At 36.2% G+C, this 25941-nt stretch overlaps 1 protein-coding gene across 6 annotated transcripts; it reads right to left on the reverse strand.

Annotated features, from left to right (window-relative positions):
* Positions 1 to 2: 2 nt before the first annotated feature.
* LOC124634611 (sex determination protein fruitless) lies at positions 3 to 20598 on the reverse strand. Of its 6 annotated transcripts, none has more exons than XM_047170259.1 (8): positions 20130 to 20467; positions 19481 to 19632; positions 14354 to 14491; positions 14162 to 14263; positions 10582 to 10812; positions 10123 to 10356; positions 8513 to 8627; positions 3 to 1819 (listed from the first exon to the last, which is right to left on the reverse strand). In XM_047170259.1, the coding sequence occupies exons 2-8, from the start codon at positions 19604 to 19606 to the stop codon at positions 1578 to 1580; spliced, it is 1188 nt and encodes a 395-aa protein (XP_047026215.1). In that variant the 5' UTR covers positions 19607 to 19632; positions 20130 to 20467; the 3' UTR covers positions 3 to 1577. The 6 variants fall into 6 exon arrangements, with proteins under 6 accessions (XP_047026215.1, XP_047026214.1, XP_047026210.1 ...); XM_047170258.1 differs by lacking the exon at positions 3 to 1819 and adding an exon at positions 2002 to 5489 and having other exon boundaries at positions 20130 to 20464; XM_047170254.1 differs by lacking the exons at positions 3 to 1819; positions 20130 to 20467 and adding exons at positions 6087 to 7644; positions 20482 to 20598.
* Between the last annotated feature and the right edge of the window lie 5343 nt (positions 20599 to 25941).

The following is a 25941-nucleotide window of genomic DNA, read 5'->3' on the forward strand; positions in this document are numbered from 1 at the left end:
AGTTCGAAGTGATGTATTTATGTATTTATTTAGAGCATTAAATAAGTGAATATTTTTTATAATTATACAAGTAGGTAATGTTTATAATCACTTCACTTGTAGAACCCTAAAACATTATGATTGCGGCAGCTGCAAAATATTGCATAATCAGAAAGAGATATAGGTATTTAAAACTATGATAACAAAACAATAATAGAAAGAAACAACATACTTCAACAATAAAAATATTAACTAGAAAAGTGGGTGTGACTAGCCAAGCACTTTGTTACAGATGACTTCACATTGCTACGTTAACTAACCTACATTCTTAGATTGGGACTTATGACATCAATTAATGACTACCTATGCATTATTCATCTAAAGATATAATACTGATAAATGAATTACTGATATTTGATGAGATTCAATGTAATATTATTCTGTACCTACATCAATATGACATACAATAATTACGAATGCTATGTTGGACCGTTAAAAGCTAAATATTCACTTAGACAATTAAACGATGTGCTAAGTTCACACAATTATCTGTTTTAAAATACGACACTTAATTAATTAAGCGAACTAATTTACAATAGCTTTTTCATTAATTAAACACGTTTCATTTTAGTTATTAAGCTAAAGTCACAACAATTAGTCTGGTCACTATCTACTTAAAATATTTTATACTCAAAGAAGTCCGAAGCAGCATTGAAGTTATACCTTTACTAATTATTTTGACACGCTTTTAATATCAGCATATTCCAATAGTCAGAAAATCTGATAGCAGATAGCAAATTCGGAAAATTAAAGATGAACTCGTGGTAACTAGTCTGGAATGTTATTATAGTTGCAAGTCAAGTGTAAACCCCTAAATACCCTTAAAGTTATGCGATAACCGCAGACAATATTTATACAAAAATATAATTTATAATACATAAGACTACTATAAGATCGTGTTTAAATGTTAATTTAAATTTTGAACACGCATTAAGTTCCAAGATATTTTGCTACCTAAAATTTTGATGATTAATATTTACCAATTAACAAATATTTACATTCAGACCATACCGTCTCTCCCTCTTAAAATCAATCACATGTTGTTACCGTTTCAGTCTTCATTCCTTTATGTATAAATTACTTGCAAATAAATATGTTTCACTTACCTACACTTTACATACGATTATTGTTAACATTGAAGGTGTTGAATTTAGCTACTTACAAGTTTCAAAGAAAATGTTGAAAGGTGTCTTAACACCTCGATTCCTCCTGGTAAATAAATGTTAAAAATCTATTAAAAAAACTTAACTGTTCCTTGACTAACTAAACTGAGCCTAAAATCGTTAACTTTCCAGTATCTTACTGTGTAATTTACCCTGTTAGTTAAAATTAGTTGTAACAAAATTCAATATCTTACTCATAGAGAACAATATAAATATAGCGCACGAAAACGTGCGATAAAACACATTTTATAATTACTTAGTAAATCATGCGTGCAGCACGTCAATGTAACTAAGGACTACTCACATTTAACAAGAAACAAAGATGCGCTCGATGTAATGAGCGCGTTGCAGGGGTCGGGGGCGTTTGTGTGTCGCCTAGTGCTTGAGCAACATGGCGGCGTGCTTGAGGCGCAGGTGCGAACGCAGCGTGTCGATGCGGCTGTAGGTGGCGGGGCAGTAGGGGCAGGGCGAGCGCTGCGCCGTGTGGCTGTGGAAGTGGTGCCAGCGGTTGGACACCTCCTTGCCGCAGGACTTGCAGCGCCACAGCGCCGCGCTGTCGGCCACGGCCACGAACATGCTGTGGTACGAGTAGGGCGCGGCCGGCACGTGCGCGCGCTCTGCGAACAACAACGTGCCAGCACCAGCCTACACAGCCGCTCTCACACGCGTCACGCTCACGTAGCACGAGACATGGGCCTTTGGTTACACGACAATGCCGTGCTTAGGGTTGTACAGTATATACGCTATACTTTGCGGGTGGGTGTGGAGCATGTGAAACGCACAACTGAAACTACACGGATTTGTAACATACCACAATTTAATGTAAAAATTAGTAATAAATACAACAGATAAATGCAGGAGTTTGCAACATGTTAAAATTGCATTACATAACATCAAACAATGTGAAAAAAAAATTGCATTAACTGCTTGCATAAAACAAAATTATTTAAATTAAACTTTTAACGGAGGCATCAAACCAAGACATCAAACAAAATATTCATAAACAACAAATCGTTCATAAAATTTCATGTAATAATATAACAAGACTAATCGTCAGCTGTGAGGTACACGATTTGACACCCCCTCCCTATTAGTATTACACTATTGTGATATACGACACTATAACAAATTTGCTAATGTTATAAAGAAGAAACAAAATAAACATAACTAGACCATTGCTATCCTGAAATAACCTTAGAGCTCGTCCTGCACTCCATTGATTCAAATGATAAGATCACATCCTTGTGATACAAATGTAAATTTTAATATACAATAAATTGGAATATTCAATAGATTGGCCAAATAAGTGACTAGGTCTACAAGACCTCAATTTCATAAGACTAAATTTAGTAATTCGTTAACCTTATGTATAAAATTCCATATGGCATAAAGTTAGCTTTCATTAAGTCCGAATGTGGTCACCATTACAATTATTAAGTTGCATACTTTTTGAAAGCTGAAAAGAGATCAAAGGTAGATATTTTCTGAGCCAAACGGTGTGATTCTCCAAAATATTCTGGCCAGACACTATCATAGTATCCTAACCTAAAATATCTAAAATAATATTCTATGTTACTAATCAATCAATTTGCTATAGCAAATTCAATATTAAAAATTGGTCTCGAGTGATAGTAATATAAAAATGCATTCACGATTAGATGAAGCGTTTAACGCGTGGGCAGAGACTGGGAGATCAGCTGACCCCGAGTCGCGGGGCAATGGGACCCCTACGGATAGCTATGATCTATCTCAACAATAGAGTTTAACTTGCGCGACAATAAATTATTAAATAGTACACAACTATTACGATTGGCAGAGGTACACAAGCTAATTATTAATATTACCAGCTATAAAACCTGTACATCACCGTAACCCAAACTGCGATTCACTAAGTAGAAATAGAAATTAGGAGTAGTTCACTTATGTAAATACAAATAGGTAGTTACTCTCTTTCAATGATATTAATTATATACTTTTTAAAATATCATTTAGTTTGGTTACGTAATTAAATAACTAGTAATATTGCACTGAGTATGAAATGCTATCAAATAATAAGCGCCCACATACTATGAACAGTAGGTATAAAAATCTTTGATATCCTTAAAGTAAATATAAAATCTTTATGGAAGAAATGTTTGGTGACTTCATATATACAGGGACGCATGAGCTTCGTGCTTATATATCGAGTGGGCCCCTATATTCAATAGTCAATTGTATAATCTAGCTATAAGTTATGACTATTTTCAAAAAATTGCACAAGTGGAATTGCATGTTCACAGCTACTAAACAGCACTAACGCCACAACTAAAGTTATGGGAAACGATCATGGATTCACTATTTGGATGTGATAAATTCCTAACTCCATCAATGAACGTTTTATATTTGGTAGGCAAGGATCAGATTCATATATTATGTAAATGGTGTCTTATCATTATATATTTATGTACTAGTAAACTTGAAGATCTCTGAAAAAATTAAGGTAAAATCTCGAGTGATACTGTAATCTCTAGGCGTGTAACGATCCATGCATTATGTACCCGTTGACCAGACAGATGCGACCTCAATTGGATGCTAGATGCCTTACATTTAATGCAAAGTAACTAATCATTAAAACATTAATAATATTATAATAGGAGTCGAATCGTAGCGTGTTAACACTCTTGGTTCTAGCACCATTCCTTTTTATCACATTTCAGTTACCGTACCACTCTAAAGTGTTTAGCTAAAAATGTAACAATCTTAAACCTTAATTGAAAAATACATACATAAACGCTAGGTTAGTCCCAATCGTAGAATGCCAATATTAGTTACTAAATGCGCAACCTCCAAACGTTCCATCCTAACTTATATTAATTGATTGAAAGAGGTCTTTGACCCCAAGCACCGATCACACGAGTGGGCGACGGCCGGGCGGCCACTCGCGGCGCGTCGCCGGTACCACAACTAAACACCTACCAACGATAAAATAATAAAACATGTTAACATCTCAACTCGATTACTTTTAACCGACAACTCAATATAAACGAAATCAAATGTTACTATAAGATGAATCGATTAAAAACAAACAACACTAATAAATCATATTATATATGCAGTTATATAAATATAAAAGTATATTAAATCAGACAATAGAATATATCTAAGTATAAAAAAACAATCTCCGTAAATAGATCAACTAGTCTAGTATAAAAATCTTTTCGTATGTTTCCTTAGGCGCTATCCTTTTAATACATCACAAATCCTTAATAATTATCCATCTTGCAAAGGCCTCATAGAGTTACAAATGCATCTACACTGAGATTCAGTCAATATTTATACGTCGTTGACCAACGACTAATCACAATCTCTTGCCAGTCCCCAAATATCCTTCTGATGTCGTTCCATACCACCCACAGGATTCAATAACATAAATACAATTAGCTACAGGAAACTCATAATTTCCTATCTAATGAATAAATATAACAAGAAAGTGTGAGCCCGTACCTGGGCCACCGCTAATAGCCAGCATCACTTCGCGGTCGCACCGCTACTCGATATAATGTATATTCTTAATATCTTAAGGTTCCTATCGATACAATATAAAAAATAATATGGTAATAGTAAAATTAACATCATATTATTGCTTTTGCCCGTTCCCGTATAGCGATTGGTATAGAAAAAAATTTGCTTACCTACTACATACGCTTCGAGTCATTATTTCAGTAACATCGACATAGGTACATTCCAGACAAGGAATCTTATACAAGATCACACTGGGGCAAGTCAAACGCACAACCGAGACGATACTAAAACGAGTCGCCCGCCGTGTGCGGGCTAGTTAAGAAAGGCCCGTTTAAGTAATAGCACTTCAGCTTAATCCTAAATAGGAAGCGGTTTCGACGCGAGACGGTCCGTTAAAATTTTGACACATCAACAACGACAGAGTCTGAGCTGGGTCGGGGCGCGCTCACAGAGCGTCGAGGCCGAGCCAGTACATGGACAATCAGTCGAAGCCCGCGTCCAGCGGGTTGGCGAACAGCGGCGCGTGCGGCGGCGCGGGCGGCGCGGGCGGCTCGAACTTGCGCGTGTCGGGGTTGTACGCGGGGTGTTTGAACTTGCAGTGCGTGCGCAGGTTGTCGGAGCGCGTGTACGTGGCGCGGCACAGCGGGCACTCGAACCGCCCCGGGAAGTGCACGTGATAGTGGTTGCGGATGTGCGTCACCACCTTGCCGCACAGCTTGCACCGGTGCAGGTTGAGCGCGCCCGCCACGCGCTCGAACGTCAGCCGCATGTGCCAGCCCTTCGAGCCTGCAACCAGCGATGCGTCACTCCTCCACACTACACTCGCCTGTGGCGCGTCACGCGGCTCAATGCCGCAGTCCACCTGCCGCGACGCGTTACGCTACGAGAGAGGTGTCAGCACCTTGTCCGGGACCGATGGCACTGGGGCATTAGCTACGTGATGCGACCCATTCCGAGGTTCACAATCAACTCTTTCATTATAACAAACGAATTTAAAACATTTTGCAAAATCAAGAATTTATCCAAACAATGTTTACAATATTTTAGCACTATTTAAGCCTTAATTAACTGTTAACGCTGTACTATGCCTTTCCTAGAACTATTATAGTATAAAAGCGTTAATAATATTTAATAAAATTGAAAACAAAACTTCGTAAATTATTGATTTGTAACAAAATAGTAATATTCAATGGAGATCCATGCATAAATGAATCAATGATACTGAAGAAATGGTGTTTGTTATTGTAAGTGTTACGTTTGCATGAGAGTTTGTTAATAACTGTCACCAAGCCTGTAATGCAGAACGCGATTTATAGAGAGAAATAGGTCTGCTATATAATATAAAGAAAGCATGGATAGAGGATGAAATGAAAAGAAAAGTGGTATAAATAAAGGAATATATTTGCAACAAACACACAATAACGATAGACTTACATACGAATTTAATTGGAGTAAATGGGAAATAAATTAAAATTAAGAGGTATGATCCTAAATCACATAAGTCAGTCTTGGACATCAGTAATAGTAACTGACATCATTTTATAATACTATAAGGAACAAACAGAGATCATTAAGTTTGTACAAACTTTTGAGCCGAAATTGATTCATAAGGCACCTCAATTGATCTGCAATTTTCTAGACAAACAAGACCACAAAATATTAGCTATCAATAGAATGCAACAATTTTGTATGCCCTGTGCCAAAAGAATGTATATTTATTACGTACTTACTATATTCCCATTTTGCACTTTATTTCCTTTATATCCGATTTATTCTAAGCTTCAAAATTTTGTTCTGAATAAAAATAACTTTACCAAACCCATTAAAATTATACGAAAGTAAAGTTTTTGAAAGAGGCCGATCAGTTGAGTTGAAAACATTAATTACATAAAAACTTAAACTTTTTCACAGCAAAAGCAATTTTGGTACAATTTTAATACAAATACTAAAATAAATAATTACATGATTGTTAACACACGAGGTTGTTTGAGCACAATGCTACTATCACAATACACAAAATTCTGGTTAATTTAAAAAAGAAAAAAGTTATGTCTATAAGATTTTACGCCTTTCAAGTTTTTATCGAGATAAGCTATTTTCTACTATTTAACATTCAACACCTGTGAGAATTGCAAGAAGCTGGTTTTGTTTTATTTTTTTTTTATGTGAAGTTATTCACGCTATATTACTAAACAACTTCAAAAAGCTATGTGTTGAACGTTTCAATTTGGGAAAGGCGCTTTTTAAAACTCTTTTTTTTACTACACAAATTGATCTAATATCAAGTTAAAATGAATGAATTAATTTAAAATGAAATAATAAATTCATTAAAACAATAAGAAAACGATAACAAAATCACACCACACCTTAATTCTAATTACAAATGTTAAGAAGCCCATCATGTTATTGTAGTTTAGATTAGTAAGAAAGTTAATAGGCAGAAAGGTTATGTTAACAATTAAAACGCAACCCTAGAATGAGTATGAGATTGCTTCACTATGGCGATTGCTTCACTCACTAGTGAGATCGCAAAACATTAAGGACTAACAATTTGTGAGATTTTTAAGCAATGAGATTGCTGAAACTTAGTTGATTAGCTAAACTTAGAAATTCTAACTTAGTTCGCACTTCTTCTGTATATTGGACAAATTATCAGAGTTTAAAACAGAACAATGCTTCATGCGCAGGTGTCGCTTCAAGTTGTCAGCTCGTGTGAGCGTTATGGGACACATAGGACACTTATGCTGCTCAGGGTTGTGAGATTTCATATGCTTTTTTATGTTATTAACTAGTTTTCCACAAATGTTACAAGACTCGGGAACACTGAACGGTCTGTTCTGTAAGGCCAAACCGAACGTTTTCACAATATTTTCTACACTCGCTAATTTATTTCTAAATGGTTCCCATGGTTTTTTATTTTCATCAACGCCATAATTTTCACCTGTAAGATACGTAATATCTTAACTGCTGGTTCATTTAGTTGGCATGCGTTTTCTTTCACTGACACAATTCATTTTCGGCAACACATTCTTGCACTCCCTTTTGATATGATACCTTTCACCTTGCATGCAACCCTTAAGCTAGAAATGTCTTTACACCCACTGGGTATACACTTATAATTTCCTTAAAATTACAAATACATAAATTATGCATAGTAATCATGTTTGAGCCTTAAATAATTTTCCAATTATTGTAAAATTGCACGACCTATAACCCTCGGGGGCGCCAAATCTTTATCAATCAGAAATCTTATGACACCGTTTTCTTCATAAAAAGTAAAAAGAAAATATCTAAAAGCGTATCGTTCTAAGTAGAAAAGAATAATAAAGCGTCTATGATCAGTGCAAATTAACGATGGGATGGTAAGCAACAACGGGTGACATGCGGCGGGTGTTATCATCATGCTTCTAGTAACCAGAAGTTCCAACACCAGAGATTCCAACCCACTATTTATATGGATGAATTATCTGGCTACGCTTATTTACAAAAAGCTGGGTAAAATAAACGGTAAAGCTTTAAGTAACACCTTTTTAACAGGCAATAAGATCTTGTCAATTGTTAGCATTCAAATGAGTTATTATTATATGTTTCAAGGTAATGTGACCGAGCTATTGACATGTAATTCATTGAGACCTATTGATATTTGTATGTTAACATTTGACAGATTTTTATGTTCCTATACCAACAAAACTGCGAGATAAACAGTAGTTTGTAAACGCTTAATTTCTCAATAATTGCTATATTGTTTTCTTTTTAAGTAATATTCACAGGTCTGTCGGTAGCGGAAGTATAAATACAAGATAACTCACCATCTATGGTGTCTGTCTGGTCCGGATGGGGTTGCAACATCGGTTCGTTGTCGTTGCACTCGTTGCTAAGACTCTGCTGGTTCAGTATCGATGCCATTTCTGTTACTGCCATTCCCTGAAAAGTCAGCAAAAAATTACATAACTATTCTCTTTTGCATCAAGCAAGTTCGCCAATTCTTTCAGACAAAGGTTCTAGGGGCTGTCTTTTGTAGCTTCGAAAGATGATAATTTATTAGCTTATTCTTATTAATAACTGAGTTGCTAAAAAACATCTTTTTTGTATTTAATTTACTTAATCTATGCTGGTTTAAAGTTTTAAAAGAGGGTCGTTTATTAAACAAGAATAAATAAATAAATCGACATCTAAATAATATACTTTATTTTATACATAATTTACTTTATAAGTAAGGTCGGTGTTTTACACTCATAAATTTTACATCAAATGGAATAGTTAATCCAGTCCAAGAGTTAAATAAAATCTTCTGTATAAATAAATGCATTTAAGTGAAAAAATATAGTTTGAAAGAATCAAATATACATAGTAACTCTTGCCAATGTCTTCATTTTAATTTAATATTATTCATACATAAGTGAAAGTCTTATTAAATACGCAAATTATATAACAAAGCCTGACTTTGTGTTTGACACGATTTTTATAGATCTATAATGAAATATTTAAATTAAGTCTTTTACATTACTGAGTACAATGTCAGAATAATGCTAGTGATTGCATCAATGTAAAGCTTTTTTGTATGTCAGGTCAATCGCATTGTGTTTACATTTTGACCCAGAAAAAGAATGTTGATAGGTGCCAATTTTTGAAAGAGTTTAAGCGCTATAGTTAGAATTGAAAATAGTTTATCCCTGTTTCAGTTTCTAAATAATTAGTTAGCACCTTATAATAAGTGGAAGAGTGGCTTTAAATTGTCTACTCGTCGCAAGGCGCTTCACTACTTGACAAAACATTTATATTATTTGAATGTTCACGATCTCGACAAAATTTATGAGCTTTGCATTTATCGTGATGATTCACTATTTCTAGCCTAAAGTTAGAGTTGCCTTCTACAAATGAAGTCCTGTTGACCGTCAGCTCGTGTGACCATCTTCTGCAGTAAGTGCAGTACATAATGTTTTGAGATTTGTCATATTGCAGCCATGGGTACAGAGTCAACCAAGTTATGCGGAATTTCCCGCCTTTTTTAGAATTAATAGGCGACCGTCTCGTCGTTTTTGGTGGCGGTGTAATTTGTTGGGGCGGTAAAGCGAGGATCGAAGCGAGAATGTGGCTATCGGGTCGTTTAATGCTTAGATCCAAATACTGGCGGTTAGGTTCTTCCGCGTCAGCCGTGCGATCCCAGTCAGTACTCTGCCAACAAAGAAGGAAAGGCTCTGCTTTATAATTTGTGATAGTGTTTTTTATTAGGCAGATCCCTTCCTTCCTGTTGACAGATCCGCGGATCGTTTGAAAAATATAGATAAAATAACAGAAGAAAAAGATCATCCTCATTAAAATAATTTAAATGCTTTATCGGTACTCAACGTTAAGCAATGAGAATGGACGCAACACGGAAATGAAATGACGAAATTGAAAAGTAGATCGGTGGTCGTACCTGGAGATGCGTCTGGTCGAAGGGCGGCGGCGGGTGCAGGGAGGGCGCGAGCGGCGCGTGCGGCGCGTGGGGCGCGTGCGGCGGGTAGGGCGAGTCGGGCTCCTGCTTGACGAGCGGCGCCGGCGTGTGCGCGGGCGAGCGCGCCACCGCGCGGTGCGGCGTGTGCGCGGGCGGCGGCGTCGACGGCTCCGATCCCGACCCCGTCGACCCACACTTTGCCGACTTCACGTGGCCCTGTACCATCATATTGAACCTCAATTATTCGACAACTGACAGTTTCACAAGATTTAGTCTCCTTCGCAATTAGTTCGGATGGTCGAGGTTCGACTTTATTTTTGCCATATCTCGACTCAAGCGATTCGCTAGCTTCAAAGGTGGACGACCGCTATCAGCCAACACCGAATACGTGTTAAAATATTAGCATTATTTTATCAGTAATTAGCAAAATGTCCAGCTTACCTCGTAGTGCCTGTAAGACAGATCGACATCGTCCCGAGGCACCGTGGAGTTCTTTCTGCGTCTCTTCTCGGGCGGTATCGCGTGCGAGGGATGGGAGGGGTGCGCGGGCGGCGCGGCCGACAGCGGCGTGTGCGGCGCGGGCGGCGCGCAGTGCGCGGCGGGCGGCGTGGCGAACGATTCCGAGCGGGAGAGGTTCTCGGCGCTCACTGACGGAGTGGACCGATCCTCCGACTGAGAATATACAACCAATGCTTCTACAGTGCTCGTCTTCTTTGACTGATGTTAAAATTAAACTACTAACAATGTAACTCGAATTGCATTAGGTACAGATGACAGCAACGCTCAGGTTACCAAAGCGGAAAAGTTTAAACAATCCACAGAATTTGGTGGAGTCTGGGCCAAAAACTGAAACGTTACTCAGTGAGATGCCTTTGCAAAATCTATACATATAATAAATCTGTAAAAAAACTTTGTCTGTACATTGAATATAATAAAAAAATTATAATTGAGTGGAGTTCAGAAACAGTAATCGAGCACAAATCCAAAAAAAAAAATCTGTCTGTTTGTCTGTATGTCTGTATGTCTGTATGTCTGTATGTCTGTATGTCTGTTTGTTTGTACACGCTAATCTTCGGAACTACTGGACGGATTTCAATGATTTTTTCTTTGTTGTATCGGTATGATGTCTGGGCAACATATAGGCTATAATTTATCTTCAAAACTTGAAGACCTGGTGCAGAACTGCAACAGATCAACAAAACTATAAGAGATACAAAAATGGTGCCATGGCAAAAATTGTTCCACGTGATGAGCATTCTCGGTTGAGAGAATAAATTTGAAGATCTGGAACACCTGATGTGGAACCCCAAGAGCCCAGCTACACTGTAGCATATACGGGTATGACGTTTTAGCAAAAGTTGTTCTATCTGATAAGCACTCTCTGTTGACTTATAAAAAATGAAGATCTAAAACACCTGGTGTGGAACCCCAAGAGCCCAGCTACTCTGTAGCATATACGGGTATGACGTTTTAGCAAAAGTTGTTCTATCTGATAAGCACTCTCTATTGACTTATAAAAATTGAAGATCTGGAACACCTGATGTGGAACTTCAAGAGCCCAGTTACACAATAGCATACATAGGAATACCGTTTTAGCAAAAGTTGTTCAATCTGATGAGCACTCTCTGTTGACTTACAAAAATCGAAGATCTAAAACATCTCAAGTTGAACTCCAAGTGCCCTACTACACTTGAAATGACGTTTTAGCAAAAGTTGTTCGATCTGATGTATATTTTCTGTTGACTTATGAGAATCGAAGATCAGAAACAACTGATGTGGAAATGAAAGCTATCTCTAATTTCACTGTATAGTGATATAATAAGCTGGAAGTACCTCCAAGCAGTGAAGGCGGTAATAGTTTAGGACAGACTTTCAATGGTGATGGTATATCATCGTCAATTTTACTCTTTTACTACAAAACTTTATAGAATGAATGTTCGAGTTTTAATGCTATTTGAGTGTTGTATTCTTTTTCATTTATCTTCGTGACAGGGTAGCCTACTCAGTACCGCGGGGGGCGAGGGGGCAGTCAGCTAGATTTTAATTGATCAGTTACCTTCTTCACAATAAAACTATTACCATGGGTCGAATCTTTTCCAATGTTCTTAGGGAGAGAATCATAAGATCCCAAAGATATACCGAAGAGCGTTTGGAAGGACTTGATGCTGTTCGAGAACATCAGTCTGCTACTTGCTCCGAGGAAATCTCATCGGATCGCGAAGCGCGCTTCCGTCATTGGCATATTTACGCATCTACATCCATATGTCTAGAGAACTTCTCAAGTAAAGAATATGCTACTCATTGTCTCGCGAGTCGGACACGTTTACTGATACAAATTATACAAAATAAGCATGGTGAATCAAAGAAAGTAATAGTCCGTCTTTTAGATAACCCTAAAATAATGGACAAGTATTGTTTTTTTTTCTTTCACAAACAAAGAACAAGGAAGATACAAAACGCTTGAATTTTGTATTAAGTCACTTCTTAGCACAAATTTTACATAGACGTGACATCACGAGCTCTCCGACTTTGTTGCGTTAAATCTCATTGTTATTATTGTTATTACTTCAAGAGCCTTTTCCCCAACTATGTTAAGGTCGGCTTCGATGCAACTGAGTACACAACAAGAAACGACAAGAAACGACTGCCTATCGGACCTCCACAACCCGGTTACCCGCTCAACCCAATACCTCTTGGTAAAACTGGTCACACTTACTGGCTTCTGACTGCCCATAACGACTGCCAAGGATGTTCATTGACAGCCGGGACACACTAGAAATGACAGCTCCTCCAAAAACCGGTCATTGGTGTCCAAAATATTCTAAGAAAGTACATACGAACTAAGAAAAGTTGCATTAGCAAGTACTTGCCAGACCTGTAATCGCAGTCACACACTCATACTTGAGAGATTGGTTCTCTAAACACTAGGTCACCACTACTTTGTTATTTAAGGGTCCGTTCAGAAAAACCACTTAAATGCGGACTAATCAGAATCACTACTTTTATCCCTATGGTCACGCCTATTGCGCTTTAGTTCTTAGCGTTTTGTTTAGTCTGCTGTGCTTTTGCCGTTGACGTACAAAAGTTAAATATATAGAACGTTTCGAATGATTTTGCGTATTCCGTTGTTTTCCCGTTAACGGGCCCTTTAAATTCAACATCAGACGATTCAGATCTTTGATTTTGCTAACCCCGTAGTCGCTGGTATAAGGGACAGGATCCGCGTACGAAGTCGCGGGCAGAAGCTAGTCTATAATAAGTGATTTACAACTTTGTTTTATTTTATACAATGGACAGGATTTGACCTGGATCATTCAAAATAAGTTAAATTTTAAGAAGTTTAATTTCCAAATGAAATTCATTTACGAGCGAACTAATATAAAAATAAGTACAATCAAAACTAAAAATAAGTTATATGTTTAATAATAGGCGAAAGTTATATTCGACTATAAGAAATCTACTGTAAAACCTAATGTTATAAGAGCGACTATATTCCAACGGTTTTTATCGAGTTGATGCGTTTATGGTTGCATATCTTTTTATTTCGTGGTGAGAATAACGGTCTTGTATCGTCATCGTTTTAATTTCGAATTAGGATTATGTTTTGCTGAACAGTACAGCCAGTTAACACTATTTTTCTAGATTCGTGCCTAAACTGGTCTTGATACTGACTAAATTTAAATTTCTAATTTAAAGGTCTAAGCTTACTTGATGTTACTGCTCTATCAAAATTTCAAGGCTGACGAGCGATAATTAATAAAGTGTATATCAATGCGTGCTACTTTACGTAAAAAGAGAAATCAATATCAGTGAGATGACATTAGTTCTTAGTTCCTTCAGTATTCGAAGAATATTGCCATGTGTAGAGATAAAATACTCGTGGCCTTAATTTATAATTCTCACGCGTGTGTGTTATTAGAAACTGAATAGTACTAAATTCAAGGTACATAAAGCTGGATTTTATTTAAATGCTATTTCTAGATAAATATGCTTTAAAAATATTTGTTAATTAGTTACTTACCTTAGGATTCAATGTATTATTTTCTGTCAAACCTCTAACTTGTAAACTTTCAGCAGTTTTTAGGAACATCGGTAGCATATTTTGGCCAACATTCACTTCACCCTGAAATATCAGAAATAATGAGCATATTGTGTTTTCAGCCACATTAAATATTACGCAATTCTTTATTAATTTTAGTCTATGTACACTTACCTTGTACATGAAATCCAAAAGTGATTTCATTTCTGAGAATCGTACATCTTTGAGGAATATTATCGGATGTGGATGAGAGTTCTGTAGGAATATACTTTCAAAATACGGGGAACATGCGGAGAGTATCGTCTGGTGTGCCTGAAACAAGCCCAAAAACATATTTTCACAAGTTTACTTTAAAAATAGCATGTGTAATTTAAACAAAAGAAATGATGCAGAGCTATGTGAAGGTCTTTACGATTTTGTTAGCATTATAATATGGAAACACTGCATAACTGCCATTTTGCCAGACTTATTGTTATTACAATTAGGTTGTGAATGTTTTTTCACGGAATAGGTTTTCAGACAAAACTCGTTAATATTTACTTTGGGGCCTTTGTAAGGCAATTAAATCTTATATTCTGAATGATTGCAAATTTATCTCTTCTCCATAACTTTGTATTTGTCTAGCTAGTCCTATGTACTTATATAACGATCGGATTTGTCTGAATTAATAAAAAAATATATGATTAACCAAAGATCAAGAAAATATAATCGCTCAATGATCGGAGCATACGCTCGGAGAAAAGTCTTTTTACGCGACGAACGCCCATATTTACGCACATTTAAGTTACGTGTGGTTTCAGGTATGCCGTAGTCCGTTTAGCCACGCCACGGCCAACATACGGAACCACGTTGGAATGCTCCATTAATATCGAATAAAAAAAAACTGCAAAGCAGTTCGGAGCAATAGTCTTGTTATCAAGTAGCAAGGCGGAGGCGAAAAACAGGCTTTAATTATTATTTTTGATACTTGATTTACAAAAAATGGGTGGGTGGGTTTAAAGGTGAGCAGGAGTAAAACCGAATACCTTCATTGTGATTTTGGCGGTATTTCGGGACCCATGACCATAACCCTAGCCGGCATGCCCCTACCAGTTTGCTCCGACTTCCGGTACCTTGGTTCACTCGTCCAAAGTGACGGTGAGGTGAACAGGGACGTTACGCATCGGATCAATACTGGATGGATGAAGTGGCGACAGGTAACTAGCGCTATTTGTGACCCGCGGATGCCCCTCAAACTGAAGGGCAAAATTTACAAATCCGTCATTAGACCTGTCGTCCTGTATGGATCGGAGTGTTGGGCATTGAAAAAGACGGACGAGAAGAGAGTGCATGTAACAGAAATGAGAATGCTGAGATGGATGTGTGGTGTTACAAGAATGGATAAAGTGAGGAATGATTACATTAGAGGAAGTCTGAAAGTAGCGCCAGTTACAGAAAAGATGAGAAGTAGAAGATTGTCGTGGTATGGACATGTAATGAGGAGGGATGATACGCATGCAACAAAGTGTGTGCTAAGTATGAATGTAGATGGATGGAGAGGAAGAGGAAGACCTAAGAAAAGATGGATGGATTGCCTGAAAGATGATATGAATAGGAAGGGAGTGAGTGTCAGTATGACGAGTGACAGGGGAAAATGGAAGAAAATGACATATTGCGCCGACCCCAAGTAATATTTGGGAACAGGGCAGGAGAAAGAAAGATTTACAAAAAAAAACTGCCGTGGTAATAATTTTGACCATAAATTGTTTAGAACTTTCCTTTCGGTTTAAGTACTACATACATGCTAGACATAAAAACTAACTTTCACTGTAAGCTTTATTTGATGTTTGCGCTAGAATCCTAGATAATACCTGACAGGTCTGCTTCCTGGGCGTGTCCTATTTTATTTATCTTTAAACTTTATAATATCGACATAAAATCTTTGCAAAGAAATTTTCGATCTTATATCGTAATACATTCCGTCTTCGTTTGTGGTGCATTCGATAGCGGTACCTGGCTACACTATTTACTGAGTAGGCAGCAGGTTTTCTCGTCCTCCGTATTAACGCCGCACTTAATTTATTATTACTCGCTATCCGCGAAAAAACATTTCAAGCCTCAAAATACTAACAAAACGCTTTCTTATCATCTTCACGTATCAATTAAGATTTCGAATTAAAGTCGCGTTGATATCTTGACGACTCATACATACGGACTGAAACATTTTGTGCCTATGTACCTAATATTCCAATAATTTAGGCGTTATAATAAATTAATAACCATGTACATAATTTTATGTTATACATAGCAACTGTTAACACATTTAACAGAAATCGTGCTGGATTTCAGAAGATATACGTATATTCTACTTTGTTTCCAGCGAGGAACGGTAAAATTTACTGTTGCAGCCGTACCAAAAAGGTTTATAGGAACCCACTGGTGAGACTTAGCTGTGTCCGTCCGACTGGCTGTTTTATTTATCACCTTCGATAATTTTGCCGATATTTTAAAACCTTTTAAACGAGAAATAATGCAGTTAGAATTTATTAGTCAACGACAAACAAAAAATCTCCCAAAACCGGTTTCTAGAAATATGTATTTAATTTTATTATTAAAGAGGAATGATAAGGAAAATAAACGAAAAAAAGGGCAGCGTGGATTTTTAGTGGTATTGCATAATATAAAGACTAAACATTTAAATATTTCATAACACTACCTGGCCGAAGGTTGTCAAATTTAAGTGAATAATTAAGTTATTAGTGATACATAATTCGATTAAAACGCTTGAAAACCTGCATACCAGACAGGTTATTTGGATTTCTAGTATCCGTGTCCTATAGTCACATGTCGAAATCAGCTAACGAAAAGTTAAGGACACGCACCTACAGCTAATGCAATCGGTTTATAAACTAGGCTGCTTTCCAATTTTTTTTAGGTTTTCGGTCTGATTTTGATTTTTTGAAACAAAAAAGGTGCTTATGTGTATAATTATGTAGTACTGTGTTGAAAAAGTACGTTTATATCACTACAAATTACTTTAAAATATATTTGACACTTATGAACATTGCGGCCAGTAATAAATGCAGCGTACGGATGGGCATGTAAAAAACAATTTATTCCGTAATCGAGATTTAATTCCAAAATCTCGATTACGGAATAAATTGTAATTCGGTAGATATGTTCGTCGGGGCGAGGACAATTTATGTGAAAGATGACACAGTTAAGAAGGAAATAAAACGCTGAGTTGAACACTGATAAAGATGGATGGAGAAAAAAAAACGAATGTCGCTGACCCAAAATAAATTGGGTAGGAGAATAGCGATTGGTGCAATCGCTAAATAGACAACGGAGTATTGCCCAGTGACATACGTGGTCTCTATTCATAAGTTTATTCTGATACAGTTTTAGTTTATTTAATAATGACTACTTAATCGTAAGTACTTTCGGACCCTAAAGATGCCTATTATGAAGTTAGCGTGATTATTAAAACGAAACTTATATTTTCGATGCACTAAAATAAATATTCATTAGTGCCGCGAAGTGCATTAAATTAAAACAAAAATCTATTTGCCTTTAATTGGGGTGTTAGAATTTTCTAATTTAATTGAAGAAATAGGCTGACATATTCATAATGTTATATTTATGTTGAAGGCTTACTCAGAAACCTTTGAATCAATTTCTGAAATTAACTTTAAAAGAATAGTAAGTACTATCAATCAAATCTATCAAAAATGACCTTGGTACTAATCACTACCTGCAACTGTCCTCACTTTTCAGTACTTGTGGGGTTTAATACAAATACATAGGTGTTTCTGATTCACAGACAAATCTTAACATCATGAATAATAAAACATTGATGAATATTTATTTATCAATTAATGATTCATCTTGAAATTATAATTATTTGTTAAATAATAACATAATATTGTAATGGTTTCCTAAATAAAATGAAAAAAGAACTAGCCAGATAACCTAACATCTTAATATAACTTTAACGGTTACATCTAGTTGTGCCAGACCCTAAAACCTGCTTAACAACTTCAATAAAAATTAGAAAGTAAAAAACATGCATATCTTCTGCAGACTCCTTTCAACCTACCAAACAAATTGCATTTTATTAGCATAAAAGTTTAGCTTTCATAGTTAATTGTCGAATTTAAATTTAAATGGCGTATAAAGGAAGTTGCTAGAGTATGTGTTATTGACCTTTACTTCTCATAATTAAATTCTTTTGTTACTGCTACAAAATATTAAGGGCGTTTTGTATATGGAACAAGTTCCTTCAACATTCAGAAACCGCTGTATTCCATCAGTTTAGAAATATTGTGCAAAACTAAATCTTAGTCACATGAAGATATAGCGTTACAAACAAGTCTAATGTAGTCAAGAATGTGTCTAATTATATTCAAAAATATAGTATTCAGATTTTAAAAAACCAATTTAGGAAAGAATAACCTTGCAAAATTAGCAAATATTTAAATATCTACAATGAAGACTACCTTGACTTGATGGCCTAAGGTAGCAATTTGACTGTAATGACAATCAAGATTTTGTGTCTTATCTTCCTCTATCTAGCCGTTTAGGCACATATCATTAGACACTTTTATTGCTGTCCTTGGAATTAATTAATCATTTACAATATTTCTAAATAAAATTCTATACTAAAGCGCTTTACTTTTAACTGGTCTAAATATTATGTAACCAAAGAGAAACAGTAGTTAATTTTAAAGAGTTTAATGCATATTAAATAAGGTAAAATCTTCCTGGTTCGAGGTAAATATTGTTTTATTTCAAAATGTGACAAATTATAATAAGCACAACTCTTTTTGTCTGCCTTTTATACAAATGTGTTGTGAATCATGTTTAATAAAAAATGTAAAAAGAAAATACAAGTTAAATATTGATATGTTTAGTAAATGCAAGAAATAATCATTCAAAAAGCATTGTCAACAATAGGTAACAACACACAAGTGTATTACTCATGTTTGTTTACTATTTAATGCATTTTGTTGTGGCATAATAATAAACTGTTGCATGTGAGTGCAACAAACAGAATATCAATATTTACATACACTTCCTACAATGTGACATAACATTACTGAGGAGATTGTAATAATTTAACTTTTTAAAACAAATGAATCATGTGACTAGGATTTTCTCTACAGAGTTACTTCCAATTTCAATATGCATGGTGTTTTATGTCCATTAGAACATAATCACTAGTTTAAGTCATCAAAGTTAGACAATTAATACAATATCACGCTGTACTTAATACTAGAATTTTTGATTCCTGAAAGACAAGTATGAAAGAATATAACTTACCTTGACTGTTTCCCCATCACATGCAAGAGTGACATCGCACAAAGCCTCTCTTTGCAGCAGGCTGGCAAGCACATCAGTCAGGTTGTTCGGGTGGTTGTTCCAGCGCAAACAGAATTGCTGGTCCATCGTTGGTGCTAATGTCAGTGACCGTGCTGCAAATAATTTTCATATCACTATATCAGGGTTGTAGCAATTATTGTTACTCGAACAAAACTATGAACAATCCACAGACAAAAATTACAAGGTTATATCAATGGAAGGACTAAAATTTAAATTCATGAACAGTTGCTGTAAACGAACCTAGATTTGCATCACTTAGTATTTAAACAAGTGGTAATTAGAGACGTGCGCCGGTTATCAAATTTACATTAAGATACTATGTGCAAAAAATTGGCGGCCATAGGGCCTAGATAGGAGAGCGGAGAGATAAGTGACATCAGCGGCTCGAATTAATGGGGGCCGCGGGCAACGAGCTTACTGTACTCCACATTGACAGTTAGCCCGCCGACACATATCTACTTGTTGCATGCTCCAAACAACACCTATACATTATGTAATTTAGCTCCAGGAGTCCGATCGCGGGGCCACCGACCCTACGGGACGCGGAAACCTCTAGCCGCCTCTATAAACGAGTTTAAAAAAGTAGTACCGCTCGCCAAAAAAATCGCAACATGCTGACACCGTTATAATCGCCAAGCTGGATGTCCCAGTTGCTAGGTCCATACGAGTGATATGAAGAATTTTAGGATGCACCACTACTTGTTGTTTATCACAGGTCATGCCGCGTGCCTAAAAATTGGCAACCGAAGATGTATGGGATTTCTAAACGCGTAGTTGTGTCAACTTTGGCTATTCGTAGCGCCATTTGCCGATCCCGTATCACAGAATCTAAGAATTTTAATATCAATAAACACCAAATATTTCGCTAATCACACAAATAATTCACCATCACATAACAATACGATATCCGAGACACGACAAGTCAATAATTCCTAACTCACCATTTGCAAAATTTTTGCCATCACAAACGCCACCCGACCCCTACCTTGCACTGTCTTTTTGACCACACACACATCTCGATTTCCGTGTTCACTCACGGCCTTCGGAATATCTTTCACATCAATCGGCCAGATTCGCAACGCGAACTTCATGCGTTTCTCGCTGTAACGCGCCAAATTCAAATTTAGCAATCGGAATTAACAGCGATAGTCACTTATTATAAGTGTGAAACATTGTGAAGATCTTTTGAATTATTGATTAGACATAGGAAAAGTAATCAGTTATGTAAAATATACAAATACTAATCAATAAACGCAATATTTAGTCCAAATCATAGATCCATAGATATTATTTTGCAAAGAGGTTATGACGCGGAAGCAACACTAGTATTTGAAAATATAGGGCAAATCTCTTAATTACTATGCCCTATTACATTTATGTGTTGCTAAAGTTAAACATAGTATTGATTTTATTGGTATAAGTACTTGTAGTAAACACATTTATTAATTTTAGCATTGGCCTTGACATTATTATCGCAATTTTTGCACATGCACATCCGACTACCTAGCGCCCTCTAGACTGAACGCACCATTATTGTGGAAACTTTTAGGTGTTTCTCTGTTGTTTCGTGATTTCAAAAGGTGGCGCTACCTCTTCCATTACAAATAGGTTTTTATATCTCGTTACCTACCTATCAATAGTTCAATGATCCCAAGCATGCACGTACGTACAGTCAGTGCCATAAATAAGACGTTTTTTTTAATAGATGAGCAATAATACAAATAAAAACTTTGTTAACTCTAATTATGGTTTCTTCATCGTCGTGTTTTACGTTTACTAATTAGCTACCTATATTGAAGTTTTGTTACAAAGTTTACAGGTAGATGGCCTACGTATTACGTATCCTTGCCTTGTGACTAGGTAAACATAATTACCTATGTATTCAACTATTCTATTTAGTTGAAATTTAAAGTAGGTAGGTAGGTAAATTCTTTTTTAATTATATTAAGTATACCTACGTTCGTACCTACCTCAGATTTTTAGTTTAGGGCTAGATTTGCTATTTTAAGAATTTACTATTAGACCTGAGTAAGTATTTCTTCAGTACCTTGTATGTTTAGTTTCCTAGGTAAGTAGATACCTCCTATCTGCGATGGTGAGGAGCATGTCTGCAATGTTTATCTATTCTTCACCTAAGTACAAATCCTAGGTAATGTAACCCATCCGTTAACATAGCACAGTTGCGCTAAGTTTAGAAAACGGTCTGCCATTCATAAACTCACCGCGGCTAGACAGCTTAACCTTGCTAGGTTGTCGAAATTCTCGGCTTTTATTTAGCAATGAACCTTTATATCTGCTGCTTCCTTTAAGGCCAAACTGGTAGGTAATCGGTTTAGCAAAGTTGGTTCAAAGCCATTAAATAGAGGATTAAAAATGAACATGTTAATTAAATCACACACATCTAATAAATAATTATTATCTAGTGTCTTCGTCTATTAAATATTATCGAATTTTATAGGACTTTTTTATTATTACATTGACCATGTACCTATTTGTGATGATTTTTTTATAAAATTAATTAAAATAGTTTTTATTCAATCAATAATACTGGCTGGAAGTGGAAAAACTAAAAAAAAATATCTCTGTCTATGATGGACATGATGGTGTTGATGTTAATTTTATTATCTAGCAAGAGGATTTAGATTTAACACGCGTGTGATTTAAATATCAACTATTTTAGAACTGTTTTATTTAATAAGCCTCTGATTGGTAAGCTTTCCTTAATAAAAAACGTAGGAGGTGTTATATGTAAAGTCTTGCATATCTTTTTTATGTGAAAAATCATCAAAGTGATATCTGTCGGTGCAGCGTGCCTTTGAGCTGTTTGACTCTTTCGAACAATCTCACAGTCCCGACGTCCTTCATACCTAGGTACGTATGTTTTACTATAGGTACCTATAGTTGATCAATGCGAATTGTATTTCATCATCTCATTGTAGTAAATAAGTGTGTTTAGCGTCAATACGCTATGATGTTCCGTACTTGTCATCTGCAACGTGATTCGAGTCAGATCAAGTGTTCTATTCGTGTCTGTCTCTAAGGAGCGTTACACTACCCAATACAGTGGTGGACGTAATATTGAGATGAAGGAGATATGTGGCTTGACACTCGAGCTTCACTATTGAGAGCAATCAGAACCAACCGTATGTAATGCATTATAGCAGAAGCAGTTGAGATTCTACGGATTCTCCAAAGAGGAGACAGCAACTAATTCTTTAGCTTTAATGAGATCATGGGTGTTTAATAGTTTTACGAAAATATCCCATACACCATCATCATTATGAAACTTAAAGAGATCCAAGCCCATAGACCCCCAGACAATTGAAAAACGAACTATTAATTGCATCGTGTCCATTCGTTGATTTATTAATGTTCTATTGAAGACTGTCCTGAAAACCCCGAAACATAAACGTTAAGGTACCTACGTAGCAGTAATTGCAAGTTCATATTATTTGCGGGCCTATAATAGACGAGTGCAAAGCTGTAAGACCTAATAGAAACGTTTCTAGCAATTGGAATGGAATTTTGCTTGAGTGTTGTGAACAACAATCTGTTCATTACCGCGATGATGAGAGTGGCTGTCCATGTCACTCGGTAATGTAATGCAGTGCAAATGAGTCAATCTCCACGGGGCCGGGTGGTCACACAGCGCCATTAGGTAATCGATTCGTTCTTAACCCCATCGGCATCTAGGATTCCACATCATTATCAGGCCGGATACTAGCATACCCTTTCAACTAATCACTATTATTATTCCTATATTCGTTCTAATTAGGGAATGTTTAAGTATGTATAGAAGACTTGTCTTTCCATGTAAGAGTCGCCTGTTATAAATTCTGTCTGTTCCAACTATCACGACATGACACCTGCGATCTAATAATGACGTGAGAGGAAAGTCGACCATCGGCGCACTTAGTTTTCCAATCTAAACAATAGAAATTCAACGGGTGCACGACCCGCGGGACGCTGATCTATCTCTATGTAAATTATGCGGCAAATAACACCGCCTTGTGTTCATCAGGTCGCGCACGTGGCGAGGCGACGACTCGGCGCGACACATTTTTTAAAATCACAGCCAATCAAACTTCCTACTTTGGACGAGAGCGTTTTAAGGGATTCTAGTTTTAGCTCGCGTATAACCGGTATTCGAATACTTGCAACTAGTTTACGTCCTATTAATCTTGAAGGCTGTTTCAACTAAAGTTCAAAGACTAACCTTCATATAAGTGATCATTTTTACGGTCCTATACCTACTTATAAAAAAGAAACAAACTAGTTATTTTTATTGATATCGATAACTTGATTTACTTACCTATTGATGTTAGAAGTTAACATATGAAATTCGCAGCGGCAATAAGCGCACAGCGGGGAATATATTCTATTCTTCATGGTGGTTTTGTCATCTATTTCTGACTTCTTCATGATTGCTGTGGAATAAGACTGATCACCCTGAAAACTTATTTCGCATAGCAAAACGTGGTGTAAGTGTAATTTGGTGTTTGTTGATAATGTCCTTTTCAATTTTTTAATTTGTTTTTTTTTTTTTTTTTTTTTTTCTGATAACCCATGAAGAGACTAAATAAGTCAGAAAACTAAACAAATCCTCTAAACAGGATAGGATGTATATTGTTATCCTTTGAATGTAATGCCCACGCCTCGTTTAGTTAGATACAGTGGATAACATGTGGAAATTCAACCAATCAAAGTAATTTAGAGAAGTACTTCAACTCGAATGTTGTACAAGCAACAAGCCGATGATTGACCGACTAATTGGTACATATTAGACTGACTAGACATTAGATTAAAAACTTTTTTTTGTGTCAATATTCTAGAATGATCTTAGGTCTTATAAATAACTTCAGAAAAAAATGTGATGCTTAGTTCGTATTTTACGGAAGTATCTTTTGAATATTTAAGTACTAGAGATGTTATCTTAGGGCAAGGAGAAACTATATTGAGCGAAGAAGAAATTGACCAATGATTTTATCAATTGAACAATTCGACAAGAGAAGGGTTATTTGATAAATAAGTAAATATTAAAGTAGTCAACATAACGCGAGACAAAATGGCGGAGGATTTACACCCTACGAGTACCTAAATATCATGTAAGATCGAGTGTTTAACCTTGTCTGTAGTGTTTCGCCTTACTATGACATTGAAAAAATGTGCTGAAATCTTAAACTTTTTTATTTTCCGTATTAAATGGACCATTTATTTATATTAATTTTATTTGAAAGGGTACCTACAGGTTTATCCCGGGCCGCGTATCTAGTAGTTGCCATGGGTGGGACCTCTTATTAGGTATACGCCGTCAGGCTATAACTAATTTCTGTGTTCTTGCCTAGTCAGTCCAATTTAAGTACATGTTTGTTACGTCTTTAGATCTTATTCTTAAAAACTGAAATAAGTAGGTTATGTAATAGTTCTCAAAATGTGGTGCCAGTTTGTTAACAATGTGTGCATGTGTGTGTGATTGAAAGATTCGCTTCGCAGATACGCTAGCAGGATTCTGAAAAATAAAAAATGGATTAGATAATTAAGCTAAATGCAATGTACGTTATTCATTTATTAATTATTATTTCATGTGATTTGTGATATTTTTTTTCATAGTTGATTTATTTATTGATTTCAGAGGTTTTACGGAGCGTTGTAATTTTTTAATTTAACATTTACTTTTGTATAAACACGGAGCAAGGAAAGATAACGGAGATGCCATAAGGAAGTTAGGTCAAGCGTCTTTTTGTTAGTCAAGCTACGTACGGTAACGTTTATTTTGAAAATAATGGGCTGGTTCCAAAGAAGGCGTGTATGGGCGGAGCTCGTAACGTTACTCGTCCTCCGAACTCCCATATTTTGGCGCGCTACTTTCTTAGATTTTGGGTAATACATCTCCGCTAGTCATTTTGTTCTCCATGTGTAGGACCTTTGACGGATTTATCTCGTGACATTAATTATCTTCATTTTTATTAAAGTATTCATGGTGCAAAACAAACGAATTTCTCAGTTTTACCCCAGCATTTTTGTTCATTAGCAGAGCCTTTAAATTGTATGTTCATTATGCTCTGGTAGAAGCAAAACAAAGCTTTTGAAACCAAACGTTGATCGACCAAGAGGGGGTAATTTTATTTGACAGGATATTTCTATAGTTTGTTAACAAAGCGCCCATCATTTTAGAACGTAACTCAAAATTAAACATCACAAAAATATGCTACTTTACGCGTGTAGTGGTTACGAGAGTGTTCGTAACCGCAATATCTTGAGGAAACCAAGTAAATAAAGTATTCTTTCCGATAAAATTGTGTCGCAACAGAAAATGGTGTTACCATAGAGCCATGAGAACGAGGTCTTGGCAGAAAGTGCCATTTTGTCTATTACTTCATCCTTCATCTAAGTAAGTTGTA

The sequence above is a fragment of the Helicoverpa zea genome, chromosome 11 (assembly GCF_022581195.2).
Source record: "Helicoverpa zea isolate HzStark_Cry1AcR chromosome 11, ilHelZeax1.1, whole genome shotgun sequence".
Lineage (NCBI taxonomy): Eukaryota > Metazoa > Arthropoda > Insecta > Lepidoptera > Noctuidae > Helicoverpa > Helicoverpa zea.